Source organism: Pocillopora damicornis, chromosome 2 (assembly GCF_964200805.1).
Source record: "Pocillopora damicornis chromosome 2, jaPocDami1.2, whole genome shotgun sequence".
Lineage (NCBI taxonomy): Eukaryota > Metazoa > Cnidaria > Anthozoa > Scleractinia > Pocilloporidae > Pocillopora > Pocillopora damicornis.
In genome coordinates this window covers 6,522,849-6,548,634 of record NC_142671.1, presented here as the reverse complement: position 1 = coordinate 6,548,634, position 25,786 = coordinate 6,522,849, and the positions used below count along the sequence as shown (strand labels likewise).

Below are 25,786 nucleotides of genomic sequence, written 5' to 3'. Positions count from 1 at the left end.
TTTTACTATTGCATCATCTATGATTTCAAGGTGAACATCATGTTCCTGGACTTCCTTCATGTCAGACCTAAGAAGCCCTTGGAAATAGCAACTCACAGCTGCCAATAACTCTTATGAACTGGAATAGCCCTTCCAGAGCTAGTGATGAGTCTGAGGTCACACAAAAATTCTTCATGCCAAAATTTCATTATTTCTTTCAAAATTGACTCCTCTTGGCAAATAACAAAATTTTTTTTTAAAGTAGCCCCACAAGAAGAGCTATTGCTCATCGAGGAAAGATTTTCAGCTCAAACTTCTTTTAAATCCTGTAAGATCAAAATATCTGAAATATGACTGAGTCTATATTTTCAAGTGTGCAAAAAGTTAAGAATATCCTTTCGAGCACTACCGTCCACATTAATGAGTTCATAATGAACTACAGCTGGTGATACTTTAAACAAGTCTCTGAAGAACTTATAGCTTACTGCCAGTACATTCTTGTGCACCAAGAAATCTTTCCCATCAACTGTTAAACTAAAATCAACATGAAGCTTCTGATGTCTAGAGCTGCTGAGAGTTTCCATAATAGTGGTTCTGTACAACCCAATGTCTGCCTTCTGGTACTGAATCTCTTCCTTACAGATGCTTCTTCTTGCTTTGAAACTTCTGTTGAAACTTCTGATACACTTTCATTTGTAAATAAACATACACATATTTATGTAAATACTTGCATTATCTTGTTTTCTGTTGAGTATTAAAATCCTCCTATTGGTAATCTGTTATATCCAATTTGAAGGAGTGTCCTACAGACATTAAAAGAACATAATTATATCATCTCTAATAATATACATGAAAAAATAATGTGCATCTGATTGGCTGAAAGTGAGTGCATTTTTCATGTAACATGAGTGTAAATTACAAATAGCACACACGTGGTGCCAAAATTTTGTCTGTCTATGAAGTGTTTCTCATGAAAATTATAAAAGGGCAACAACAAGGTTTCTCAAGCAATTTGGTGAAATTAAGCACTTATAAATTGTTCAAAGACTACAAATTGCACTCACCCTACAAGCTCAAGCAATTTTTTTGTCTTTGAAAAATTTACATGTGCTTATTAATGCCAAATTGCACTAGAAATCATGTCATTACCTATATAAACTTCATAGCTGACAAATTAGAGGACCATTAAGAAATGGCTCTGTAAACGTCCGAAAAATTGGGCAGAGTGTAATTCCTTTAACCATAGATTTTGAGCCACTAAACAAATCTAGCACCATCTCCTACTCTATTATGCAGTTAAGTGGTTTGTAACGTCCTCAGGACTTTTTTTTGCAAAATGATCCAAGCCAATGGTACCATGATAAAACATGAGAGCTAAATGGTATGACTATAGAAAATTTATTAGCAGTCTACTCCTCTTTGGACATACAAATAATTCAGAAATAATCTGGTGGAGAAACAAAGGCTTAAAAATAGTTTTTACTTGTGTAACAATCGTCGGAATAAATGATTATCATAGGCATGGATGAACACTTTTTAGTAGATGTCAACGTTTTAAATGATAATTCCTTGGGTTGTGTGAGACTTGAGATCTCTGGAAAGGCAAACCTCTAGGTGGCAATTGCTCACCCCCTATCTTGGAAATCATCAGCCGTCTTTAAAACATACACGAAACCACAACAACCTCAAGAAGATTGTGCTAAATTTCGGTCTTCCCGAGCGAAAAATAATGGATCTCGATCGTAGATCACTTTGCATAAGACAGTCAGTTAGAATGCCAAATGTAACTACTATATGTACCTGAAAATTTGGTGGATGCAGAAACTTCCGGAACTGTGAGCCATCCTCTCGAAGAGTTTATCCATCGGGAAACCTTCGGAACATATCCGAAGTTCACCGAAGCTGGACGAGGACTTTGTCGTTTATTGCGTTCCAGTCCCACGATCGATGACTCAATATTGCACGCCATGATAATGCTCAAATTCTACCACACTCGACGCAATTTCACAAATTGTGTGATACCTCATTCTTCGTTTGGATGAACCTTTGTACGTAGATGGTATCGAGTAAAATTTTGCCTCGTAAAATTGGCGTTGTAGGACTAACGCAGAGAAAAAATTGAGGTAAGCATTTCGAAATGTCACGAAGGTTTGATCAACACACCCTCAAATCTTGAGATAAGACTAGTATTTATTAAAATTTCATAACGCTGTTATTTAAGATCGATAATTTCATGTCCTGTGGAGAACATGGTCATATGAAGATTGAAATCTTTTCTGTGAACTTTGAGAGCACAAACTTAATCGAGGAAAAAGAAAGTGTAATACTTCAGACAGAAGTGTGTCCTAAATTAAGAATATTTTACATGTGTACTTTTTATTACATCACACTGTTAAACTATATTTTAGTTGTTCGATGTTTGAAAGGAACTGACTGTGGTTTTGTAATTTTATTTTTATCTTGATATGCTTAAGATCAACTTAAGAGAGTTTGAAGTATCGAAACAAGAAAAATATCAGCTGTGATCAATGAGTACTGTAAAGTAATTATGTTACCAAAAAATTTTTAAGATCAGGCAATGTAGGTCCTGGTTTAAGGTCATTCCTCGGTATTGAATTTTACATCTTACTGCACACAATTTTGAAGGGATCTGTTTGCACATATCAAAGTTTAAAATTCTAATTTTTACAGGGACTGTGATGCATTGAAATTTTGAGGGTTTTGATTTTTGTTGATGTTACAAATGGCAACTGATTTGTAAAAGTAAGTTTGCTCTGAAAACATTCCCTTGAGATAGAACACTTCACATATTTACTAACATCAGTCTAATTAGAGGAAAAGCAATTTGTATTCTTTGCATTGGAACTCACTTGAAAATCCATTTATTAACAATGCATCCTGTATTTTTTCTATAAGAATTAACAAGTTTGAAAAATAGGTTTCTTTCCTCAATAACATTCTATTGTTTAAATAGAAAATTGTAACAATAAGTTACCAGTATTAATCTCAAACCACTTAAATTTTTCCCTCTAAACAACTGTAACTGCCAATCTAGAGGATAAAACACCTTCAAAATTTTATGATGTATGGTAAATTACCATATATAACTTTGCTCATTTTTGGAACCAATTAATATAGATATGAAATCATTTCTTAGTGCAGTGCACCAAAGTCTGAGAAACAATTTTGAACATACTTATTTTTCTGTCAATGTACATTTTTCATGTGAAACTGTTAAACACAAAAAGGATTTTTTTCAAACTTTTCATACACAATAGACAGGGTCAGCCAGGGGGGGTAGTGGAATACCAATATACCCGAAAAAAAATCGACAAAATACCCCAAAATACCCCAAATTCCTCCAAATATACCCAAAAATAATCGAAGCTTTGAATACTTTATACCTGAAATTCAAAGAAAGTGATATACTGAATACCCATATTTAAGCTGCAATATACCGTATACCCGATTTAAAACGCCCCTGAATACCGAATACCCAAAAACCCTGGCCGACCCTGAATAGAGACAAAATGAACATTTTACTAACCATGTCCTAACCTTATTTCCTTGGTGGTCTGTACTGTACATTATGAATCCTCATTTTTCCCCTTTGGTTTATGGCCCACTCACTTCACACTTGCCTTAAATTGAAAAGGAAAAAATTTGGTTTGTAACCTACATTTTAAACCTGATATGTGATTTCTAAGTTGCACATGTATTTATAATGATACTTTGAGAAATGATTCTATGTGTGAAAGATACACATGCTCCACAATTAGTAGGGGGAATTGTGTTTTTATTTCAACTTCACAATTCAAGCTGCAACAAGTTAAGTCTCTGCTGTTGTAGATTCTTAATGTTGTGTGGTGGTGTTAATGAAGACATCATTTGAAACTCTCCATAGATGCCTGGGTTGACCCTTTAACTCCCAAGATTTCATTAGTAATTCTCTTTACTATCTGCCATACAATTCATGTGATGCTAGTTTGGAGAATTTGGAATTTTGTTCAACCAATAATCTCCTAATTGATATTTTTCTTTATTCTCATTACTTGTCTTCTTGTTATCGTACAGATAGTGTAAGGGAAATTCTGTCTAGGTCACCAGTGAGATGTAAAGGGTTAAAAGTGAACTAAAAAAATTGCATCTCAGATTTTGTTTGAATTTCTTTATTTTTTTTTACAGCTTAGTGCCACCACTTGCCATTGTCTTAGATACCCAAAATTAAGCACCCAAACACAATTCTGAATCCATAAATTTCAACTTGAAGCAAATGCTTGAAACCTTCTTTTTAATTAACACTGTTCTGAATTCCACCTCATGGAAAATACATAATTCTTAACCCTTTCACTCCCAAGATCTAATTAGTAATTCTCCTTACTACCTGCCATACAACTCTTATGATGTTAGTTCAGAGAATTTGGTATTGGATCAACTAATAATCCCATAACTGATATTCTTCTCTATTCCCATCACCTACCTGCTTGATATTGTATTCATATTGTAAGGAGAAATTCTGTCTTGGTCACTTGTGGGAGTGAAAGGGTTAAAAAGGAAGCAAAAGAAGAGTTTACAGGATAAGCAATCGCATTGTTTTCCTTTATTTCTATAATCTGTTAGCTCACTTCAATGAATTTCAAGAGAATTGGAATAAATCCATTGGTGCTGAGATTCATGAAACTTCTCTTGATATTAAATTGAAATAATGTTTCTCCTCTATTATATTTTTCCATCATTCAGTGTTGGAACATGTAGGATCAAAAGTTAACTCAAACAATGCTGTTTTGCATTATGTTGACCAAGGGGGGTGGGGGAGGGGAGAGAATATAAGAAAAAAGTAAGAAATGGTCATCTTCCTAACAATTTGGACTGTGATTGTAATTCAGGTTGTTGTAATAGTTGGTGATGTTTTGTTTAGAAAACTAAATTTCATTCTCAGCCAGGCTGACTGTTAGTTGCAAGAGAAGCTTTCCACCTGTGAATTTTAGAAATTGACATGGTATGAAAGTTTGCCGTCAGATTTGTCTGATAATGGTTGTATCCCTGCTTCAGTAGGGTGATAACCTTTTTCATTGGATGTGTTGTCTGGATCCACTCTACAGATCACTGTGGGGAAAAATTTAAACTTACATTAGATGGCAACTTAATGGAATAGTAAACTACAGGTACCAAAATACTGCAAGGTAACATCAGTTGAGAACTTGCATGCCTAAGGTTATATTCTTTCACACCTTCTAGGTCATGACAGTGGCAAGTGAATTCATCTGCTTCTAAATGAATATTGTCTTGGGTATATGATGTGGCGTGACATTACTTATGGTAGGTGTGATTGGTGTTGCGTGACAAGCAGGTCAGTACTAACCTAAAACGCTAGTGATCAAAATGGGTGGTCTGTTGGCAAAATGTGTGGGAAGTTCTACAGAGGAGCAAGCTAATCCTTTAGGAGTTGTAGAACCATACCAAGTGGAGCTGTCTTTGGCAGGGGAAGAGGAGAACAATGAAGGGGAAGTGGAAACAGAAGAAACTAGCGACGAGCCTTTGGACCCTGAAAAGGCTCCATATCAAGTCTTCCTGCTTGAAACACTTAACACTTTCAGAAAGGAGAAGCTTTTTACAGATTTTACCTTAAAAGTGAATGACAAGGATTTTCCAGTCCACAAAAATGTACTGGCTGCAAGTTGTGATTACTTTAACGAACTCTTTTCTAAACATGATGATTCTAATTTTGTTCTACACGAGCTGGCTAAACTGGAGCCGAGTGCCGTGGAAAATGTCATTAACTTCTTATACACTGGAAAATGTAAATTGGATCGACACAATGTAACATTGATGCTGCACGCAACCAAAGTTTTAGGAATAGAAGATTTGCTTGATCCTCTGGAGAAAAATATGGCTTTGGCTTCTGTTAAAACGATGAATGATGAAGCTCCTAAACGAAAAATGTTTAATTCACACAATCAGGGCACTATGTTGTCCAAACTTTTAACCTTCCAAAGCGAGGGATTGTTCTGTGATCTAACATTAACAACGGGAAGTGGCATCGTTATTCCTGTTCATAAGAACATTCTAGCAGCTGTAAGCTGTTATTTTAAGGGGCTTTTTCGCTCTGAAATGAAGGAAGTTCACGAAAGTAATGTTGAATTAGCTGTAATAGATGAGGTTGTCATCGACGAATTGTTAAATTTTGTTTATAAGGGAGAGATTACAATAACTTTTGACAATGCAAGGAATTTATTACAAGCGAGTGATTATTTGTTAATAGAGCGCTTGAAACGAAGGATCATTGAATTTGTGAGAGATTCCTCGACGTTGTCCAACTTCTGGCTCGTTTATTCTCTCGTTAGAAGCTTTGATTGTCTCAATGAGATTTACCAAGAAATATTGAATCTTGTGTGTAATCATTTTTGGAGTATTGCATCATCAGACGTTTTTCTTGACATTCCTGAGCAAGATATGAGGTGGTTTCTATCAAACGACGATATTTTGGCGAGCGAAGCACAATTGTTAGAATCTTTAATTCGCTGGTACAAGTATTCTAAGCTGGAGAGGGAAGAATCTTTTAAAAGACTTCTTAATCTCATTCATATGGGTAGCATTCCAGATCTTTTCCTGAAGAAACTGACAAATGACGATTGCGTTGATGAGTTGAAGTCGCTCTCTGGTTACAAGTTAAAAGACGACGTTTCCGACGAAGATGTTTATAAGGCAGCGCATTTCTACAATGTCGCGTTGTTTGGATTAACACACCGGCTGCATTATACACATTCCTACAATCTGTGCTACTGGCTTCCCTTTGCAGGACCTTGGTCTCTTATTGCTCGTGTCCCTCATAACAAATCGATGCTGGCTAATGGAACTCCTCTTATTTACACCAATTCTGGACTGTACGTTCAAGTACCTTGGAACAATCCCAAACTGGCTTTTCACCGAAATCCGTTGACTGCGCGACATTTCTTTCCAAACTCGGGCGTGGCACCAACATGTGACATCGAGCCATCCGCACCCATGACATTTGATTGCGCTGCCGTAACTATGGGTCGTGATATCTATCTGATTGGCGGAATGTCCATGCAGGAGGTTGCAGAGGTGAAGCGAACCGTACAGCGGTACGACGTCGAAAAGCAGACGTGGACATCGGTGGCGGACATGTGCGAACCAAGATATGAGCTCACAGCGGTGAACTACAAAGATGAATACCTCTTCGTGTTTGGTGGTATCGATGGTTCGGCGCACAGGCAATGCTTGACGACTGTAGAAAGATATGATCCCATGGAAAACCGCTGGTCATACGTGAAGCCCATGCACCAGCCTCGATCTAGTGCGTTTGCTTTCGTCCACGATGAAAAGATTTTTGTAATTGGAGGAGAGCGAGGTGAAGACGTCACGCCGAATGACTGTGAGGTGTACGATCCCGTGACAGACGATTGGCAGGTGATTGACATCCAAGTCAACAAGCTTTTCACCCTTAAAGGGCGTGCTGACAAAGGATCCTTTCTGCATCTTGATGGTAGCAGGGAAAACGGAAGGCGTGGCACAGAGACATTAGATCCTGTTATGTACGAAGAAGCGAAAATCACTCGACCGTACGTGACATGTATCAATGGAGCTATCACCGTCCTTGACTTCAGCACATGTGCAGATGGACAGCGGAAAGCAGAATTCTACTTTATTGACCCTGTCTCTGGTGATTTTAGTATGCTACATTCACTCTTTGCATGGCCGACGGACATCTCGTACGGCGCGATCATGCCGCTTAGCCGGAGGGATGTGATCAAGGCACTCAAGGATTATTCAGCCCAGGACTCTTCTAAAAGTCATTACTGAACGATCGCCGATAGATGGAATTAGGAACTTTTCTATACCGGAAGTGATTAGGTATATATCTTACGGCGGCTCTCTTTCATTTTTCTCTAATTTTACCTAGATTTTTTTTAATTCTCAGAATCATGAGTATGTTAGTTGGACAGGATAGAGGATTTCTTTCATTCTCAGATGGCCAGTAGATGCTCAAAATGGACAAAAATCCACGGGCAATACAGTCAAAGTTAGGTGAAGTTGTGGCGTGAAATTTTGACCTTATCGGTGTTTTATTCTTAAAAGTAATTCTGTATTTCCACGCCATGAATTGTGAAACTGGTACGTCTCTACTCTGCCTTCTTGGTAGAAAACTGGAAAACGAGCAGATTAGAAGTCACTACAAACCTCTTTTCACCTCATCGCTCTCTTCTTTAAAGTTGTAAGAATGCTGATAACGTTTTCTAGGATAATTTTTTGTTCTTTAACGCTGCTCGATGAAGTTGCCCAGAAAAATGGGATGCAAAATAAAATGTTAGAGTTTGTTTTCAAGTGTGTAATTTATGGAATTATCGCCAACAAAAATTCATACACATCGAAACTCCACCCGAAATTTAAAAATATCACAGATCACAGAATGCAGTTCGCTCTTTGAGGATAGTTAATTTTGTTATGTTTGATCTCTAGAAGTTTCGACATACTTGCTCCCAGGCTCCCAGCAGTATGCAAGATTCCGTGTTATACATGCACTTTAGTAGTTCCCCCTAGCTGAACGGTAGGGCTTCCTGCCAGCACTCGGAGTTCCTCGTGCTCGTTAATATCGGTGACTTGGCTTCTTCTTTATCCCATACGCGTGACAAATGGATTGAAGGCCTTGTAAAGTATTTTACGATACGTATTGGAGGAAGAAGTAGTCTCAGACGTTTTTATTTTCACCTCGAAGGGGGAGGGGTGGGTTGGGGTGGAGAGTTATTATTACTCACCTCTTATGATCTCGTACAGAAGTGATGTTTTTGGTCAAAGTTTGCTTTAAATTTCAATGGCAAAAAACACAGTAGGCATTAAATCAGAACAAGATTAGTTTAAACAAGAGACTTAAGACCAGAGACGCTATCTGGTAGACAAACAAGTCTTTATTGTTTTGTATTATCCTTTGCATTTGGACTTGATACAAGGCCTGAAAAATTGACCACTACCTCTCACAACGATTACGATCCCTTCATTTTACTGTGTGATAAGTGGAGTATCCGAACATTGAACTACCCACGCACCTGGACTCTCTCCGCATAATATTTTTATCGCTTTCCTCGCGTTTTCATAGTACTATATATCATTTACAATTGCGAGGCAAGAATCATAACCCTTTCACCCAAGTTACAATTCTTAAATTCTTATTCAACGATGATTATCCCAGTATATCGAATTTTCATGTATCATCAAGCCCAGCTTGAAGTTATTTGGACAACAACATTTACAATAAAAACGAGAACAAGCTAACACTGATCCTTAAGAGTGCCTCTATTACTCTATTTATAAAGGAGCATTATCAAATTTCGACTCGACGGCCAAATTTTTTGTCCCAAATAAATAAAACAGAAGTTATCTTTAATTCATTGCAGTTTAGCACAAACGAGAGAGAATTGAAAAGCTTTCTTGCTTCAAACGTTTCAGTCTCCACAGACGAATATAGCCACTGTAAGCGCTCCATTCACCGTTTTGTACTACAGTGCCTGCACTTTCAAATACTTATTTGTAATATTCTCTATTAAGTCAATATTTACAACTTAGTCTTCTCGCATAAATATACTTCACTCACAAATCGCGTCCGCAGCACAGCTTCACGCGCCAGGAATTATGGGATGCCACATGGCGATGGGCTTCCGCAACGAGGCTAACATGTGGTTCCAATGAGAAAATCCACTTCCGATCACCTGCTGACCCAGCAGCACGTGACCAACTGTTTGCTCAGCACCATGTGAATGTTTGTTGACTACAAGGACCTTGAAGGTAACTTTCGGTAAGGCCTCTGATGTAACTTTGAATGTAAAAGCCTCATTGTAAACTGGATTTAAAGTCTTTTTTTGCATGGCGGTCCGCTTCTTACCCAATCTGGTTTTGTTCAACATAAGAATCACTCTGACTGTCGGGCCTACAGCAAAAAAAAAAGTAGTCGTATTCTTTGGCGAAAGTAATATCTTTTTTTACTTCAGCATACTTCATGTTTTGTCTGTGATTTTTGAAGGTAAGGTCAAAAAAGATTAAACTATTAAATGAAATTAATGCCTCGAAGAATTTGGTCTAGATTTGCTTGTTCTTCATTTATTGTCTCCCTTCCTTTTTGATAAATTATTTCCATTTTTTTCCGTGTTTCTTTGATTTTTTTACTTTTTACTAGAGACCACTTTTTGGTGCCTTTGCGCTGGTAATTCTTTCTCGAGCCAAACTATCCTATAGAATACATGAAAGTTTCACATTGGTGAATATTTTTAGTTGCGGCAGTTGAGATGTCATTCGGAGCGAGAAAAATCGCGTTATAGAGTAGAACTCACCCCAAAGTCCGGATGTAGAGTCTATTTTGAGGTTCCGCGCCTTCAGGATCACAATTGTCAGACGTTGCGTTGTAGGGAAGTAGTTTAACGAAACAAGCAGCTCACCTACGTACTCGTGAGCTGGTTTCTGTTAAGAAAGACCAGAGGCAATGAGTTATCGAAGAATACCTTGCACTGAGATATCTTTATTCTGTACTTAAAACGTTGAAATGGTTGAGTATGTAAGGACATCTTCACTGACTCGGGGAATGTGATGAACGAGACATACGAATGCCCAATTTGTTTGGTTTGCGTGTCATCCGTACTGAGGATTAAGTATCTTCAAGGCTTTCAATATTTGTTGGCCGCTTGCACTGAGATTTTCTCTTCTCGAGAACTAAAAATGTATCGAGGAATTAAGAAATGTGACTCATAAAGTGCGAACTACAAAGCTTAAAGATTTTTTTTTTCATGTGGTATTTCAGAAAAATATTTAGGAAAAAGAGATAAGCCACACTGACTCAAAATATTCTTTATGTTCCCGGCTTATTATTACTTAGAGATCAGGTAGGTGGAAAGCGTACCTTCGAGTCGCACGCGATATCGTACCACTTGGGTTGTGATTTTCCGGAGCCCCCTTTGAAGTCTGCCTCTTCCAGCGATACGTCCACCTGACCAATCAGATGAGAGTTTGAAAACGAGTCCAATTCGATCAACCGAATGCAAAACGAAAGTGTTTCAACAGGATGCCCATCCAACGAAAACAAAACTTCTTCATTCCATTGCGGTTCAAAAGTCATTTTCTGTTTTTCAATTTCCCTTTCGTCCAAACTGGTCCCTTCCTTGTACAGCTGTATGACAGGGTAAATATAAGCTGTTTGAACGTTGCTCGTGCAAATGATTCCCTTGGCTTGCACCAGTCTTAAGATTAAAACATCATCTTCTTTATTCAAATCAAGCCAGAACTGGAGTTTGCAAAATTTTCCAGGCGTCTCAACGATGTATGTCTCTTCGCCGCTGGACATACTGTCATGGTCCGCGAGGGAACCGTTCTCGTATGTTTGATAAGTGAATCCTCCCCCAGGCCACTGCTTCTTTTGAGTGATGACATAACTCTGTTGAGAGGCGCTGCGCCTGAGATGTGTCCGGCGGTAACGCCACCATACCCAGCAGCATTTGCACAACACAGCCAGCAGCGCGGCGACTAGGGCCGCGGCTACCGCAACCACTACTGCTAGTACCAAAGATAGTTTTACAGACACTGCAGAAAACAAACCAAGTTGATTTGAACTTTTTCTTCAGTGATATAACATAAGATGTTTCAATGCTGAATTGCAACTTCAATAGTACAGGTTATGAAGGCAAGACTCTCTAACTGTATTACTACAACCAATTGGATGTAGTATATTCCTTTTTATCTCAAGCTAGTTTATTCAATGTCTCTTGTGGTGCCATCTATAACCTCTTAACAAATTCGGAAGCTCAATGGTATGTGGAGTCTTGCGAAATTTTTCATCTTTATTTATGGGTTACGTACTCGCTAATACAGCTTTCTACAGTCGCCTTCTTCCCAGTTTTATTACGATGCAAAACGATGGATAGATTTACAAGGTAATTTGATATTATCAACTGAGTCGATAACGTAAATTGGCCACCATTAAGAGTTTTAAAGCAGACGTTTCGAACGTTAGAGCTAACGTCAGCATTGAAACTCTTTACGGTGGCCATTTTACGTTAGCAACTCAGTTGATAATACTAAATTACCCTGTTATACTCTCCCACCGACGCAACACCGCAATTTCTTTACAAACTAACCCCTTTATTGATAGATTTACAAACTCATTTAAATCTTCGAAGTGCACCAACTATTGCAGACCTATTGTTATCGTTCTTAAAAAAACATCTCATAATGTGAAGAAACTTAACCTTCATTTCGCGTTCACGTAAATTGTTCACAGTCTGTTTTATTTTAATAAAAATTAAAAATAAAAGCTGGAAACTTAAAAAGTGGCGGGAAATTGCCGGCTTAAAAATGTAGAACCGTCGAAAAGGATAATAATTTCTGCGAAAAATTGTTTTCACTTGAGTCAGCTATTCAGTTGTTTTTAGTTTCTGGTGGATGGTGAAAGCCTTTCATTATAAAGTTAAGGTGGGAAAAAAAACGACAGCAAGTATTATAATCTACTCTCAACTAAGAAAGACTCTCCTTTACTTTATTAGAGAGACCTACTAATCCTAGCGCTGGTTTCGTGAGCAATAGATCGCACTTTCATCGGTCTAATGGCGCATTAACCCACGCAGTAGATGTTGGGAGGACGCTCGAAAAGTTTGTTCTCTCCCAGCATCTCAAATGGTTTATTACGCCGGTAGAATGATAGAAAGTGTAATCTATTGCTTTTCTAAAATAAACGTAAAATAATTTGATTTCTTATGGGTTTGCTGGTGCAATAAAAGACAGGTTTTTGACCAATCAGGGCGCTCGTAGTAATTTTGTTGTCATAATTTTATAAGGGAAAAACTGGCGAGGAACCACAGAAATCGAACTTCAATTATACCAAACACATTTGCATCGACAGCCATTTGTTATGTGACGGAAAAAGAGGCAAATTAAATCTCAATTAAGTTATCCTGTTTTTTAATTCTAAAGATAGAACTATTTCTAGTATTTCCTTTACAAGCTGCGTATCACTGATGCCGATGTAAGAAATATCAGTAAATAACTAAGTCAAGGTAGAGCTCTAGCAAAATTCTCCGTCTGGACACCACATAGCGTTATCATGATTTTCTTTGACAAAAATAATAATCTACAATGCAGAGATTGGAATTTTTTGTTTGAAGAAAGCCGAGGAATGTACATCAATATCCTTATAATACAATTCTAAAATCACTGTTTCACCGTTAAAACTCATGTCGATATTCTTTGGGCGTCGTAGGGAACCTTAAAAAACGGCAGCAGATAGTGTTCAGTTCGAGATACGCCTAGGGGACCCTTTAAAAGGCAATTCTCCTTGTTTTTCATACACACCCGAATCACAGTGGTCATGGTCTGCTGACTATTATTTCTTCCGTTCGAGTCAGCTTCTGATATTTTGTTTTTGATAGAACTCGAGTGCAGTCTACGATATTCTAAAGAAGAAAAATATTTTTTTTCAGAGAATTCAGTTTAACAGTTGGTACTGTGCTGTTTCAAGCTGGTTTTTCATCGACACCGTTGTTATACATTTGAAACTAGCAAGCGCATTAAAATACACAGCTACAGAAACTTATTTCTTCAAGACCGACTGTCGGCGGGTTGAACAAAATTTCAGTTCAACTGAATGTTACTCTTGATCTTTGTAAGACAAATAATAGTAAATGGTATTTACGATAGGTGCTCCAAATGTATTTTATGTCCGTATTTGAGAGGTCTTTAAACTTCGTCACTGATAAGAATACTTAAAGATCTCAAGTTAACAAATGTTACAGAAGTGGTGAATGGACAGAGTTTAAATTTATTTTGTTCTAATGCTTATGTTGTTCTAATCAACGTTTTGAATTTTCAGAAAGATGTTTATAAGCTTTTGCCATACGTATACACCTGTTTCCACTTTGTTATTCCCAGATCAAGTGAGGTGTTCATACAGACAATTAGAATTTGTTACGTAGGAAATAAAGTGATGCGGGCTTATAAGGAAACACTGATAAAGGAAAATGACGATAATTTTAGCTCAAGGCAAAGATAGCTGCTAAAATACCCCCATAAAATAAGCGATTCGCGACACAAACCACGCTCTTCGCTGGTTTGATTAAAATGTCTTATTCAATGCGGCAAAATGAGAACACTGCAGGCGCCACTTTCGGTTTTTTTTTGGATACAACTTTCCTTACATGCACTTTTTTCTTAATCATTTTGAGCTATCGTCATCAATCTCTGGTGTCATATGGCTGTTTACTTCTTTTGTAATCTCCTTCCAAAATAACTCTAGTCGATTATTTTAGTTTCCCGGGACAACCAACTTATCAAGAATAAAATGGAACTTTAAATATTGACCTAAATTTGCAATTCAGATTCTGAAGAAAATACGCGATGGTTTCTGACGGTAAATACAGCAAAACGCCATAATTTTCGTCATCTCTTGCAATTCTGTGGGGAGCAAGGTTTACTCAAGGGTCAATACTCTCGCTAAATTGCATCTCAGTTAACTTAGAAAGGAACACAACTCGAAAATAAAAATAAACTTGCAAAATTTGGATTGTTTTTCAAGGAGCCTTGCAGAAAGAGTTGAAAAACCCAAGCGACGACGGCGCGATCACTTTTGTAAATAAACATATATCATTCTATTTTATTGTAAACGGTATTAGAATAGATTTGCCTTTAAAAATTGAAAACACGCCATACTGGAAAAATTGGTAGAGAGTCTCTCAGTTTCGAACCAGAAAACCCTAATGCATCTAAAACATTTAACTTGACTCTATAATTTGCATTCACATGCATTGATCGCGAGTAAATTTGGACGTGTTTATCCAAGGTGCAGTCAGCTCTGTTTATTGAATTGCATGCAGATTTTACCGAGCAGAAACGACATTTAGGAAACCCTTTTTGAGGCCATATATGACAAATAGTAGAGCTTTTAGGGAAAAATAAATCATTGAGCCATTCATTGAGAATTCTGATGGCGCTGTGGAATAAAAAGATGACACGCATTTTGGCGGACCTGTGGGAGCGAGTCTGTTCTCTTTCCGCCATGCGATATCGTCAGATGGGGGCAACAATTGCGCCTATAAACCGACCAGAATATCCCCAGCCTCTTCAAAGGTGTCAATAGAAAACCCTAAAAATTCAGCGTTTAAATGATCAGAGGACAAACCCCTTTCCGTTGAACTGAGCGACAAAAGTAACCACAAAATTGTCATGGAAAACAACGATATTACACCATCCAGCTAAATAGACAGCTCTTAACATGTTTTTTCTCTCTGTATGTAACATGAGTCTATAACAGTGAAAGAGATGATCTACTTACTATATAATCCATTCTGGAAGACTTGCCTATATTAATCTGTTTCCTTGCAGCGGTAAGTCACGTTTTCTGATTCGACAGCGCAAAATGACCACAATTCTACTTTGAAATATTAAAATTCTGCGTTTTGGACCTCTTGCCAAGTTTCAGTTTGCAACCGAAACGGCTCGAAACTGCAATTAAACCAAAGGCGCTTTCCTTCTTATCATGGCCGGATCTTTCAAGCCATTTTGCAGATCTGGGGGCATCGAAATCAGTTCAACAACCTCATAATTTGCAAGTCAAAAGCCAAGACCGAGATGTGATTGGTCAAACCGAGACAACATTTAACTATATTTTCAATAATATGACTAACGAGGCTTCTCAGAGGGAAAATGTCAGTGTGTAAATTAAACAATTGCATTTGAAATGAAGAAAAAAAGATTAATGTACACCGAAAAAGGTATCCGCTCTTTTATATTTTATGATTTCACTTAAAGCATTAGCTGTCCCCTTGCCTTATGAGCGCTTAGCTTATCCTAAATAAGGATCCTTTCAATGTATCGCAATTGATGTTCAAAATATTTACAGTTTAAAACGGAAATTTATCACCCTAAATTTCCAGCTTATTTCCTTTAGCTTTTTGCGAAAACATATTTCTTGATTAAGCAAACTTTGCATGATTAGTTGTTAGACAATTGTTGACGAATCGAAACGACGTGTAAATGCTTTTGAAAGTGCTTTGCTTTGTCAATTTCTGATCATGATCTTAGAAATTTATATTAACTATCTGAAGTTTTCTGTCAGGCTAATTCTCTCTGTGTTGTTAAATTGAGTATATAGCCTTTCCTTTTCTTCCTTTGTACCTCACTTTGTCGGTTGTTTTCCAAACTATCGGATGCCTGCCTCTCAAGGTCAACTTATCTGAACAATTCTTACAAGTAATGGGTTCGAGGTACTTTTTTTAAAAAACAAAATAAGATAAACACTGCTCGCAGTTAGCCACAGCTTCCGAATGTTCAAATATAGAATAAAGCCTTTTATCTTAAAATATTTTATTTTCAAACTTACTAAAAAAAGAAAATGAATAATGTATGTTACTAAAACAGTGCACGAAACTGCACTGTTTGGCGGAAAATGGTTCTTCCTCAACAATTGGCTGGACTACAAATCGCGTACAGTCTTTATTCTATTTCTGCGGCTTTTACAGCAAATTTGTTTCCGATCAAAGAATAACAGGCGGGTCAGCAAACAGTTTAATAGGCAAGCGAAGAAAAACGTGCTTGTAGACCGAAAGCGTGGTCAAAAACCGTTTCACTTATGGATCAAAAGTTAATTTTCTGGTGGCTTGATCGGCTACGGCTACTGTAAATCAACATATTGACTTGAACAGGAACAACTATTGCCATTCAGTCAACGACTTATGCATCAAAGGAGGTGTTTGCGAACAATGTGGTTCTTTACAAATCTTACCGGATGGGCCGACATAATAATGCAACCGCAGAGGACAGGTCCTATTTCTGAAAAAAAGCGATTCCCAACAGATTTACACTACGTTTTTCAGCTTTTTTTAACACCTTGCTTCTTTTCATTCACCGTGTGCTAATGATGATGAACGATTGCCGACACCTGCTCAGAGTTTTCCCACTTCCGATATAATCGAGACAGGAAAACGAACTCGAAGACACTGCCGTGGAAAACGTTAAGTTAGTGGCGATTTCATTCCTACTTACATATTACCTACGATCGATATCGATCCGCTCGATCTGTTTGCCGTAATTCAGGCTATCCTTCGTTTGATACAACGTTATATTGCAATGAAGACAACAATATTTTCAGTCACCGTATGGGGTAAATTTTAATAACTTGACAACGGCTGCTTTTCTATCAGCAGGAGAAAGCAAACGCCGGGCATTAAACTGTGAGGCCGGCATGCAAACATCCTTGGAGAGAAACTTTCCTCCTTCCCGTTTGAAGAATGGCAAACAAGGCGCGGTACGGTGAAGGGGGGGGGGGGGGGGGAGAGTTAAATTTCGAGTTTGAATCAACTTTTTTGATAATCAAGTGTTTATTATTGCTTCTTTAATAAATGATCATACAAATTTAAATTTTTCCAACTGACATCAGCTCAGGGTAGTTATGTTAGCCCTTTACATCCTAACATTGATCAATATGCATTTTCTCCATACTGTTCCCTATACATTTCCCAAGGTGCTGACAAGGAGAATTTGTTTAACAATCAAGAGCTTCTTTAGTTGGTGATCATTTTGTTAATTCCCGTGACCTTAATGTGTGATTCAGAGGTGATATTGTAAGGAGAAATTAAGTGCTAGTCACTCTTTGGGTTAAATGATTAGTCAAGAGGAAAATGGTCGGCTCAGTCATCAAGTAAAGGATGATTTAACATTCCTTCGTCGGGAGCCGGTGGGACAAAGTAAAACTTTCTCAAAATAGCTCTTGATATAGCTCTATTTTGAGCATAGCTCTCTCAAAATAGCTCTTCGAACATCAGAACCTAACATTTTGCACCTTGATCCTCTTCTCCTGTTTACAGAGGACTCGATAGTTATTTTAGTCTGGAAAAGACTAAAGCTGCTTCCTATTTAGATTTGCATGGTATCAGCTCTACGTTTCTGCAAGTCTTTTTACACCAGGAAATGAAGGATCAGACATTTTTCAAAATAACAATACAAAAAAGGAACTGATCCATATCAGTATCCGTGATGTAAAGGATATAAGAGTCTCGTGGAAGACACGGGTTTGTCTGTAGATGATCGGGGTAACATCTGAGCACTATGCTCTCTGTAGTTAGGCGGCTTTGACACCCTGTCTACCGAACTGTTTTTAACTCCTTTGTTAGACTTCTTAAGTGACGATATCAACGGCAATCGCTTGCGCCCTGGAAAGTCCACAAGTGTTGCTGGAACTACACATGCGCTCCACGAAAGTACACTTTTACGGCTCGCAAGCTCGTCGCTTTTACTATCACGACCGTGCGAAGAAGTTTTATTCAAATTGATCGACAAATGCGAAGAGGGAGCAGAAAAAACTTGACGATTTAATCTTGGCAGATAATGAAGCTTGTCTTCTTCTTCGCGAAAGCGCCGTCTACAAACAACTTCCGGAAGAGTGTTGTTGTCACGTGCTAGTTTTATGCTTTTCTCGCCTATAGTCTCAGAAACTTGTCGGTGTAGAAAAAGCCTTTCCGTGACTATCTTCTCCCTTTGCAAGCGAATTCCCCCTAAATTCCTCACAATCTTCTTTGTTTCCTCTGGAGCAGTTTGTTTCAATTTTGGGAACCTGGGTGAGGTGTCTGTTTCCATGGGAACAGGTGGGTGTAGAGATAATGGTTTGCGATTGTTGAATTTCGAATCAAAATGTCCTTGCATTTCTTCGATACGAGCGTCCACAGTTTCCTCAATATTTCTTAGTCTTTCTTCGTTTAAGTTTCTTTGTGTCCTTGTAAAATTATTTTTATTAGGAGGATTATATTCAGCCATAAACCAAATCGGAGATCTCCATCATCCATGCCTTGTCAAACCCCTTTCCATTCCTTCTTCTGTTTTTTCGGACAAGTCGTTTTCTTCTTTCGGTTGAATTTCCTTGTAGTAGTAGCCCTGTGGTTGTCCGCTTTCCAGTTCAGAAGTATTTTGCGTGTTTAACTTCATGGTTTTCCTGATTATTCTCTTTTGTTTACTCTAATAGTTATCATCGATGACGCTGTCGACCATTTTCCTTGTGAATTCAAAATAAAACAAGAAATCAGCTGGTAAACTTTTGTTTGTATCAGTTGAATTACAGTACTCTCTTCCTCGACGATCTTAAGAGTTTTCAGTTCTCTTTTCCTTTAATTGCGATCGACAATATTTATCACCCTGATTGAAATTGGAGGCGAGTATATTTCTTTTTAGTAAACTCTGCCGTCTCAATTGTTCCCAGAGAATACGCTATCTCTTCGCCTTCACTTCTTTCAGAAGGTGTATTTGAATGACCAGAAGTTTAGAATTCCCTCTTCGTCAGTTTTTGACTGGTTCAAAAGCTTCAAATCCCAGCAAGTTTTGGAGTCGAGTGACAAGTTAAAGCTGTAATTAGTAGCTTTTTGAAATTCAAATGAAGCCAAAGTAACGACAGGTGCTTACGAGGGTTAACGGTAAAGCAGGTGCCGTCTGATGAAGGTAACCGCGGTGGAAAACATCAGTAATATCTAATAGGCCATTTACGAATTACCATTGGCCTCATTTTCAAAGCGAGTCCCGGTTCTAATCCTTTCAAATGATTAGAAGTTTTCATTCACTTGTAAACTAAACTCAATTTCATGCGAATGGTTGAGCACCAGACCTCGTTTTGAAAAAGAGGCAAAAGATAATTCAGATATGGCCTATTTATGTCTTGCATGCCGGATCGACATGCACAAGGTTTCATTAACAACCTTTAATTTTCAAAGTTCAATTTTTTATTTCGTTTGTGTTGGACTAATCTGAGCCTCTTTTCCTTGACGAGTGCCAGAGAGCAGACATTTTAACAAGGAAACTGGGAAAAGATGAATTATCAAATTAAAAATAAAATAAACTGATATGGAACCTATGGCAATGGTTCCTGTTCCCTCACAGTAGAGACAGATTAGTAAAAACAATTTTTATACATAGGGGTGGCAAGTTTAATTTGCTGGTTGGCGAAAGCAGATGAAAAGAACCATGCCGTAAAGAAACGGCCTTAGTGATCCTGAAGAAAACACAGCGCACACCATTTTCAAACAAGCCACGCCGGCTTAACGAAGAAAGGAAAATACCTATGGATTGAAATACCCTGTATTATTTGTTCATGAATAATTATCTTGTTCAATACATGACAAATGTTGCAGGGTACAATCATGCAAAGTTTCTAAAAATGGAAAGCGCGTGATTTATACACAACCCCTTTTAATTCAGTCTATGTACAGCAGGTAGAGATATTTCTATATTCACGCTGAGCTTTGATATCTCTTACATAATATACAAAATGTCTTAAATTCAGACCATATCCTTTCATATTGTCATAATCATTAGCTATCGTTACTACACTGAGAGAGGCAAGGGTGCCACCGAAGAGCTTCTGCACGAGTTCCAGATCCCGCTAAGCACTGTGCTCTGTAAGTTCTCCACAACAAAGTTACGTCCAAAGTTCTTAAGCGTTTCATGCTGAAAATTTCTTATCCTTGTCATGAAAGCTGCTCCTCTTTCTTTGCCCTTACACGATGTTTGTATCGTTGTCTGTGAAGCAGATCTCTCGTCCAGATTGTTCACTAAGAATTTCAGAATTCGTTGTCATCGCCTAACTCCAGAAACACGTCATATGCCTCTCGGTTACAGTTACCGTCTGGGGTAAACACGTACTTGTGAAAAGTACCATCTACGCATACAGCTACATCGTAGAAAAAAAAATTATAATGATTGCAAGTCGTTGTTCGTGTAGTTGCCATAACCTAAAAGTTTTACAAAATACTTTGTTAACCTAACTAAAGTTTTGACTGGTTCAAAAGCAAAAAAAGAAAAACGCATACATCATTTAGTGATCCATTGGAAAGTTACAGCAGTCGCCACTTCCCGCTCCATCTTCCAGGCTCACGGGAAGTGTACGACGAAACTCTTTTGATGATGTTGAATCTCAAAACTACAATTCTTCTTAGAGTTAACTTGTTAAATTAGCGTGTAAGACACAATCTATGTAGCGTGCCTTCTGCTACTGAAAAAAAGGGGCTATAAGGCCGTTAAAAATTCTGGATCTTAGTCCTAAATGAGATTATCAATACGCACCAACAACAGAACTGCCAGACCCAAAGGCACAGATACATGGCTGTTCAGCAGGCACAGTAAAGTTTGCCAAACCCCACTGAGATTCCACGTACTGCCCCAGGAAACCCATCTTTGCGAGGCTGAAAAAAACACAACATCGACGAAGAAACAGACCATTTAGAAAACTGAGTAAAACTAAACGATCACAGATCAATGTCAGTATCTGAACAACTACTCACCAACCCCTTCCCCATTAACCCTAACTTGTTGTCGGTCAAAACTATTTTCGGGTTAGGGAGGGGTAGGTGCGCAGTTACTCAGACACCAACATTGATCCAAAATGACTTATGTAATCTGTCTTTCAAACTATGGTGTCTGAGTGCACATATCAAAAATGGGGAACAATCAATTGAGTTATTGTAACGTAGTGAAGCCAAAAAGGCACGCCTTAAAAGCTCAAAAACATACACTTTATTCCAAGCACAAGAAGTACATCACTCCTTACTTTCCCGCTCTCGCAACACACTTTAAGTTCCCGGATATATTTGCGAACTGCCGCTGTCCTAATACACTACCGTTATGGCTGAGAAAGAGGGAGGCTTTTTAAAACAAATTCAAGACACCTGGTTTTCAAGAAGGTATGACTCCTTGTTCTTGATTGGCTGTGTGCGCGTCTTTAAGTTTCGTGCTTAAAACTGCTTTGAAAAAAAATCCCTGAACGCAGTGCTTCTGAGTTTGTTCTTGATGCGATAATTTGATGAAAACATGAAAAACAGACCGTAACCAGTAGAGAAAAGGGTTATGGCAATATCCATTACCTTGATCTCTTGTTCAAAGAAGTGTTCTTCAGAGCAAAGATATGGACAGTTCCTTTATCACTGGAGACACATAGATATGCAGAATCATGGCTGAAATTAATGCTGCCAAGAGAACACAGCTTTCTTTTAATATTTTATGTTCAAGATAAAATACATGACTGTATAACAGACCACATTTAAGAAATCACTAACCAATACAGAGTGGCAGGATCTGCCCCTCGTCGTAATTCCACCAGTAAGTTTTTGGTTTGTGAGTCAAACACACGGATAAGTGTGCCCTGCAAAAAGAGGAAAAAGAAAAAAAAGAAAAAAAAATTAACTAATAGGTTTACACAATTTTTGATTTTAGCATTGGATGCAATTTTAGTCTGCTTATTTGACCAAAATATTTTGTGGGTATGTTCCACCTTAACTTCAAAACCCTAACCCTTTTCCATACCAGTTTCTGCTTAAAGGTACCACTTTCATTTTCAGATCTATTTAAATTGCATATCAATCATATTTCTTGTGATGACAAGCTACAACTAAAGAAGATTTTTAATTAGGAAGTTTTACTTTGTTTTCTTTCAATTACATCTTCAAATCTACAATGAGAGACTGGAAAGATTGTCACACACCTTAACTGAAGCTGTGGCTACTTGGGTACCTTGTTGGTTGACAGCTAGACATGCAAGTTCACCTTGATGAGCATTAATTGTAAATGGTGCTGTTGAAGTATCTGGTTGTCTATTGGTCAGGTCCTGTGAAGCAAAACAAAGAACATGGAGTAGCTTGAGCTATGTACATTTTTGAATGAAAAAAAAGTGATTGTGGTAACTTACCTAAATTAGTTGACAATTTGAGCAAACTCAGTTATAATTTAGATTCAATGCAGATGATAGATGGAAGTAAATGGACAAACTCACTTGGGTTTGGTAGCTTTATTCAATTATGACAAATATTATTAAGTTTGTCTAAGTTAGACTCCATTTACACCAAAGGTTAAACATGTTTTAAAGCTGTTTTGTTACATATGGTTTTAAATTGGTTTCTTCCTATAAGCTGTTTAAACTGATGTTTGTCTACTTCAAATTTAGCAAATTGAACATACATGTTAGAGAATACTTAAAACCTATGGAAGTTCAGTTTATCAGTTCTCTCTTTCTGGTTTTTATTAAGTTAAATCTGGTCTTACTACACATGTTTGTTAGTGTGAATGGGGTATTAGTTTCAGCAGATCAATTAGCATGTACTTTACATTGGATTCTCATAGATTTAATTCATGCTTAAAGTATTACATTATGTTAGCTAGTGCAGTGTGAAACTACAGTAATTTATGTAACATCAAGAGTTTCCATAAACTTTTCACAGGTGACTTCTGGTGGTGGAAAAGGTGACTGTGACCATGATATGGACTGTAAAAAAATGTTAAAAATACAATCGAAACAGATAATTGTCATGGATAGCCTTCCATAACATGATTAGAAATGAAAAAGCCTGTAGTAATACACCTCTACTATTGGGCTAGTCAGGCAGTGTCCCACATGACTGTAGAATTAACTCAAACTTTCTAAATTAACCAGTCATCATTTTGAAAATCAGGTGTATACGTATTTAAATGGCTATACCAAGTTAAGGATAAGCAAAACTAGTTTTTATCATACCACAAGTTGTATACTTCCACATTTGCGCGATGGAAAAACCAACAGGGGCCTGTCAATACTTGGACAAACTTCGCAGAGACCTAGGAATGTGTGAGAGATAAAGTCATAAAACAAAATTAAATACAGCCAAAGACAAAGGATGCACAATTAACCCTTTCACTCCCTGAAGTGATTAACAAGCAACTTCTCCCTACAATATCTATGCCCTATCCAGCAAACAGGTAATGAGAATACTCAAATGTATCAGGTAGGAGTTGTTATCTTGATCTGACACCAAATTCTCATAACTTATTTAGAAGGAAATATGTAGCAGCTAGAGGGGAGAATTGAGAATCAGATCTTGGGAGTTAAAGGGTTAAAGGGAAGTCTGTTTAATTTCAAATAGCTATCCAAAAGCTTGCAATAAACTGTTGAAGAGCAACTGTCTCTCGTGATTATAACAAATAGTGTACCTTTGGGATTTTCTTTTGTGTCAAAGTAAAACAGCAAATTTGGATCTTTAGGAAATGAAAATACTTGAATCCTTGTCTTCAGCACTACAAAAAGCCTGAAAGGTATAAATTTTACCACCACAAAATTAACATCTATAGAGGGCAGATCACTTGTCTTAAGAAAGCACAATCAATATAGTAAGGATGATAATCCCTGTAAATGATAATACTATCTCCATGTACACATGCATTGCCAGACATTTTCATCCCTCCCCTATCTCCTCCATCTTTGTCCTTAGACCCTCCTACTGTATGTAATGTACTACGTAAACACAAAAACTTACTTGTCTCTTCTTAACCTGATGCTTACAACTGGACAACCAAATGAGAGCTCCATCACAAGCTTTTTTAACAGGTCATCCCAAATGTACACTAAATATCAATGAAACAGAAAATTTACTCTTCGAGGTTGCTTGTCATATGTATATTTTAGTGTTATCAAACTTGTATTTTCAATACAGCACAAAAATCTGTTTTGGAAATGTTTTTTTTTTCAGTGAGTCTAATGGGATATATGAAGCAAGCTGATGCTAAAGCAAAATGCAGCATCTAAAATTTTTTTTTAAATTTGACGTTTTTAAATTGAGGGACATGACTTGCAGTCATAACTACCTTACAGTTTTGCCATTGCACTGTGGCACTTACAAGACTCCTCTCACAGAAGGCTTAACTTCACAAAATGTGGGATGTAACACTAACAAGGGTGACATTGCACTTTACAATTTGCATCTTAAAAGAAACCCTCTCACTAACAGCTACTGTCTGATTCGATATTACATGTACGTATGATACCTTTGTCATTAAAAAATCTTGCTCCTGGTCCTGTTCCTACAATGGCTAATAAGTTACATCTATGTAACATGTGAGCCTGGGATATCTGGACTGGCTCATTCAAATCTGCAAACACAACAATAATGATAATTTAACGAAAAACTATTTACAAACATGTCTACAAGTGCGCAAATTAGCTAACTTAAATCACAAGGCAGTGTTTTTTTTCACTCATTTCTATTACCTTACATGACACCAGCACTTACCCCTAAAGAAATTCGTATATGCTACAAGTTTATCTCTGTTCTATAGATACAGCCAGTAACATATTTGAGCCATGGATAGTATTTTCTTTTCACTTCGATGATTTCATCAGACATTATTTCACACGAGCCTCTCACATATTAAGTAAATCACCACCATCACACATGATTTTACATGTGGAAATAAAAACATAAATGTTATGAGAATTACCACGTTATAGATTGACTCACCAATACGAGCCTTTTCTGACAGAGGCTCCACATTATAAATTCTAAGCCCTCCATCCATGGTACAGCTAAAACAACCTAAATCGGTGTAAACAATAATAACAGTCAGTGTCTCATATTTTCAAATTTACTCACTCGTTTCGTCAACATTATCATTCCATCAAAAGCCTATTTTATCCACTTTCGACAATCACCACAAGAGCCTATTCCACGAGGAAAGGTTCTGCCAACCATTTTAAGAGCACGTAAGTAGGAGATTTCTTACGAAGCATTTTCGCAAGACAGCATCGGTGGTGAAGATTAGCGGATATTTCGTGAATCCGTCGTTCTCAAGACAGAAATCACTGAGAAATTCAGATAGTAAAAATTCACCTTGGTCTTGGTTAAAATCTAGATGGAATATATCGTTTCGTCGTGTCATATTCGAATAATAATAATAATAATAAATTTCCTCCTCACGCTCACGCCAGTACCATTAATATTTTTTGAAAATGTCCCTTAGTAACCTGGCACATTTTGCTTGT

General features: G+C 37.5%; 4 protein-coding genes, 1 long non-coding RNA gene and 1 pseudogene across 5 annotated transcripts in view; 1 reads left to right on the top strand and 5 right to left on the bottom strand.

Moving 5' to 3' along the window:
• Nucleotides 1-668, bottom strand: part of LOC149049688 (ectoderm-neural cortex protein 1-like) — a 1,412-nt pseudogene extending 744 nt beyond the window's left edge.
• LOC113683081 (uncharacterized) overlaps nucleotides 1-1,948 on the bottom strand; it is a 2,327-nt gene extending 379 nt beyond the window's left edge. Inside the window, exons 1-2 of the long non-coding RNA XR_016184472.1 lie at nucleotides 1,780-1,948; nucleotides 1-782 (exon numbers count right to left, since the gene is read on the bottom strand). The exon at nucleotides 1-782 is cut by the window's left edge and continues 379 nt beyond it. This is a non-coding gene — a long non-coding RNA (uncharacterized LOC113683081). The remainder of the gene's footprint in view (nucleotides 783-1,779) is intronic.
• A 3,413-nt stretch (nucleotides 1,949-5,361) lies between these two features.
• On the top strand, nucleotides 5,362-8,325 carry LOC113683078 (kelch-like protein 23). Its single transcript, XM_027200280.2, has one exon. The coding sequence runs from the start codon at nucleotides 5,362-5,364 to the stop codon at nucleotides 7,801-7,803; it is 2,442 nt and encodes an 813-aa protein (XP_027056081.2). The 3' UTR covers nucleotides 7,804-8,325.
• A 563-nt stretch (nucleotides 8,326-8,888) lies between these two features.
• LOC113683079 (synaptotagmin-1) lies at nucleotides 8,889-15,574 on the bottom strand. The gene is made up of 4 exons (XM_027200281.2): nucleotides 15,302-15,574; nucleotides 10,886-11,562; nucleotides 10,323-10,449; nucleotides 8,889-9,922 (listed from the first exon to the last, which is right to left on the bottom strand). Coding segments are annotated over exons 1-4 (1,116 nt in total). The 5' UTR covers nucleotides 15,303-15,574; the 3' UTR covers nucleotides 8,889-9,611.
• A 1,752-nt stretch (nucleotides 15,575-17,326) lies between these two features.
• LOC113683055 (uncharacterized) lies at nucleotides 17,327-19,594 on the bottom strand. The gene has a single exon (XM_089198525.1). It carries the CDS (start codon nucleotides 18,775-18,777, stop codon nucleotides 17,989-17,991), a length of 789 nt encoding a protein of 262 aa, XP_089054651.1. The 5' UTR covers nucleotides 18,778-19,594; the 3' UTR covers nucleotides 17,327-17,988.
• A 585-nt stretch (nucleotides 19,595-20,179) lies between these two features.
• Nucleotides 20,180-25,762, bottom strand: LOC113683114 (WD repeat domain phosphoinositide-interacting protein 4). Its single transcript, XM_027200323.2, has 11 exons — nucleotides 25,635-25,762; nucleotides 25,266-25,340; nucleotides 24,793-24,897; nucleotides 24,285-24,372; nucleotides 23,962-24,056; nucleotides 23,510-23,589; nucleotides 22,484-22,606; nucleotides 22,059-22,144; nucleotides 21,867-21,968; nucleotides 21,070-21,188; nucleotides 20,180-20,677 (listed from the first exon to the last, which is right to left on the bottom strand). The coding sequence occupies exons 1-11, from the start codon at nucleotides 25,681-25,683 to the stop codon at nucleotides 20,568-20,570; spliced, it is 1,032 nt and encodes a 343-aa protein (XP_027056124.1). The 5' UTR covers nucleotides 25,684-25,762; the 3' UTR covers nucleotides 20,180-20,567.
• Nucleotides 25,763-25,786: the final 24 nt, after the last annotated feature.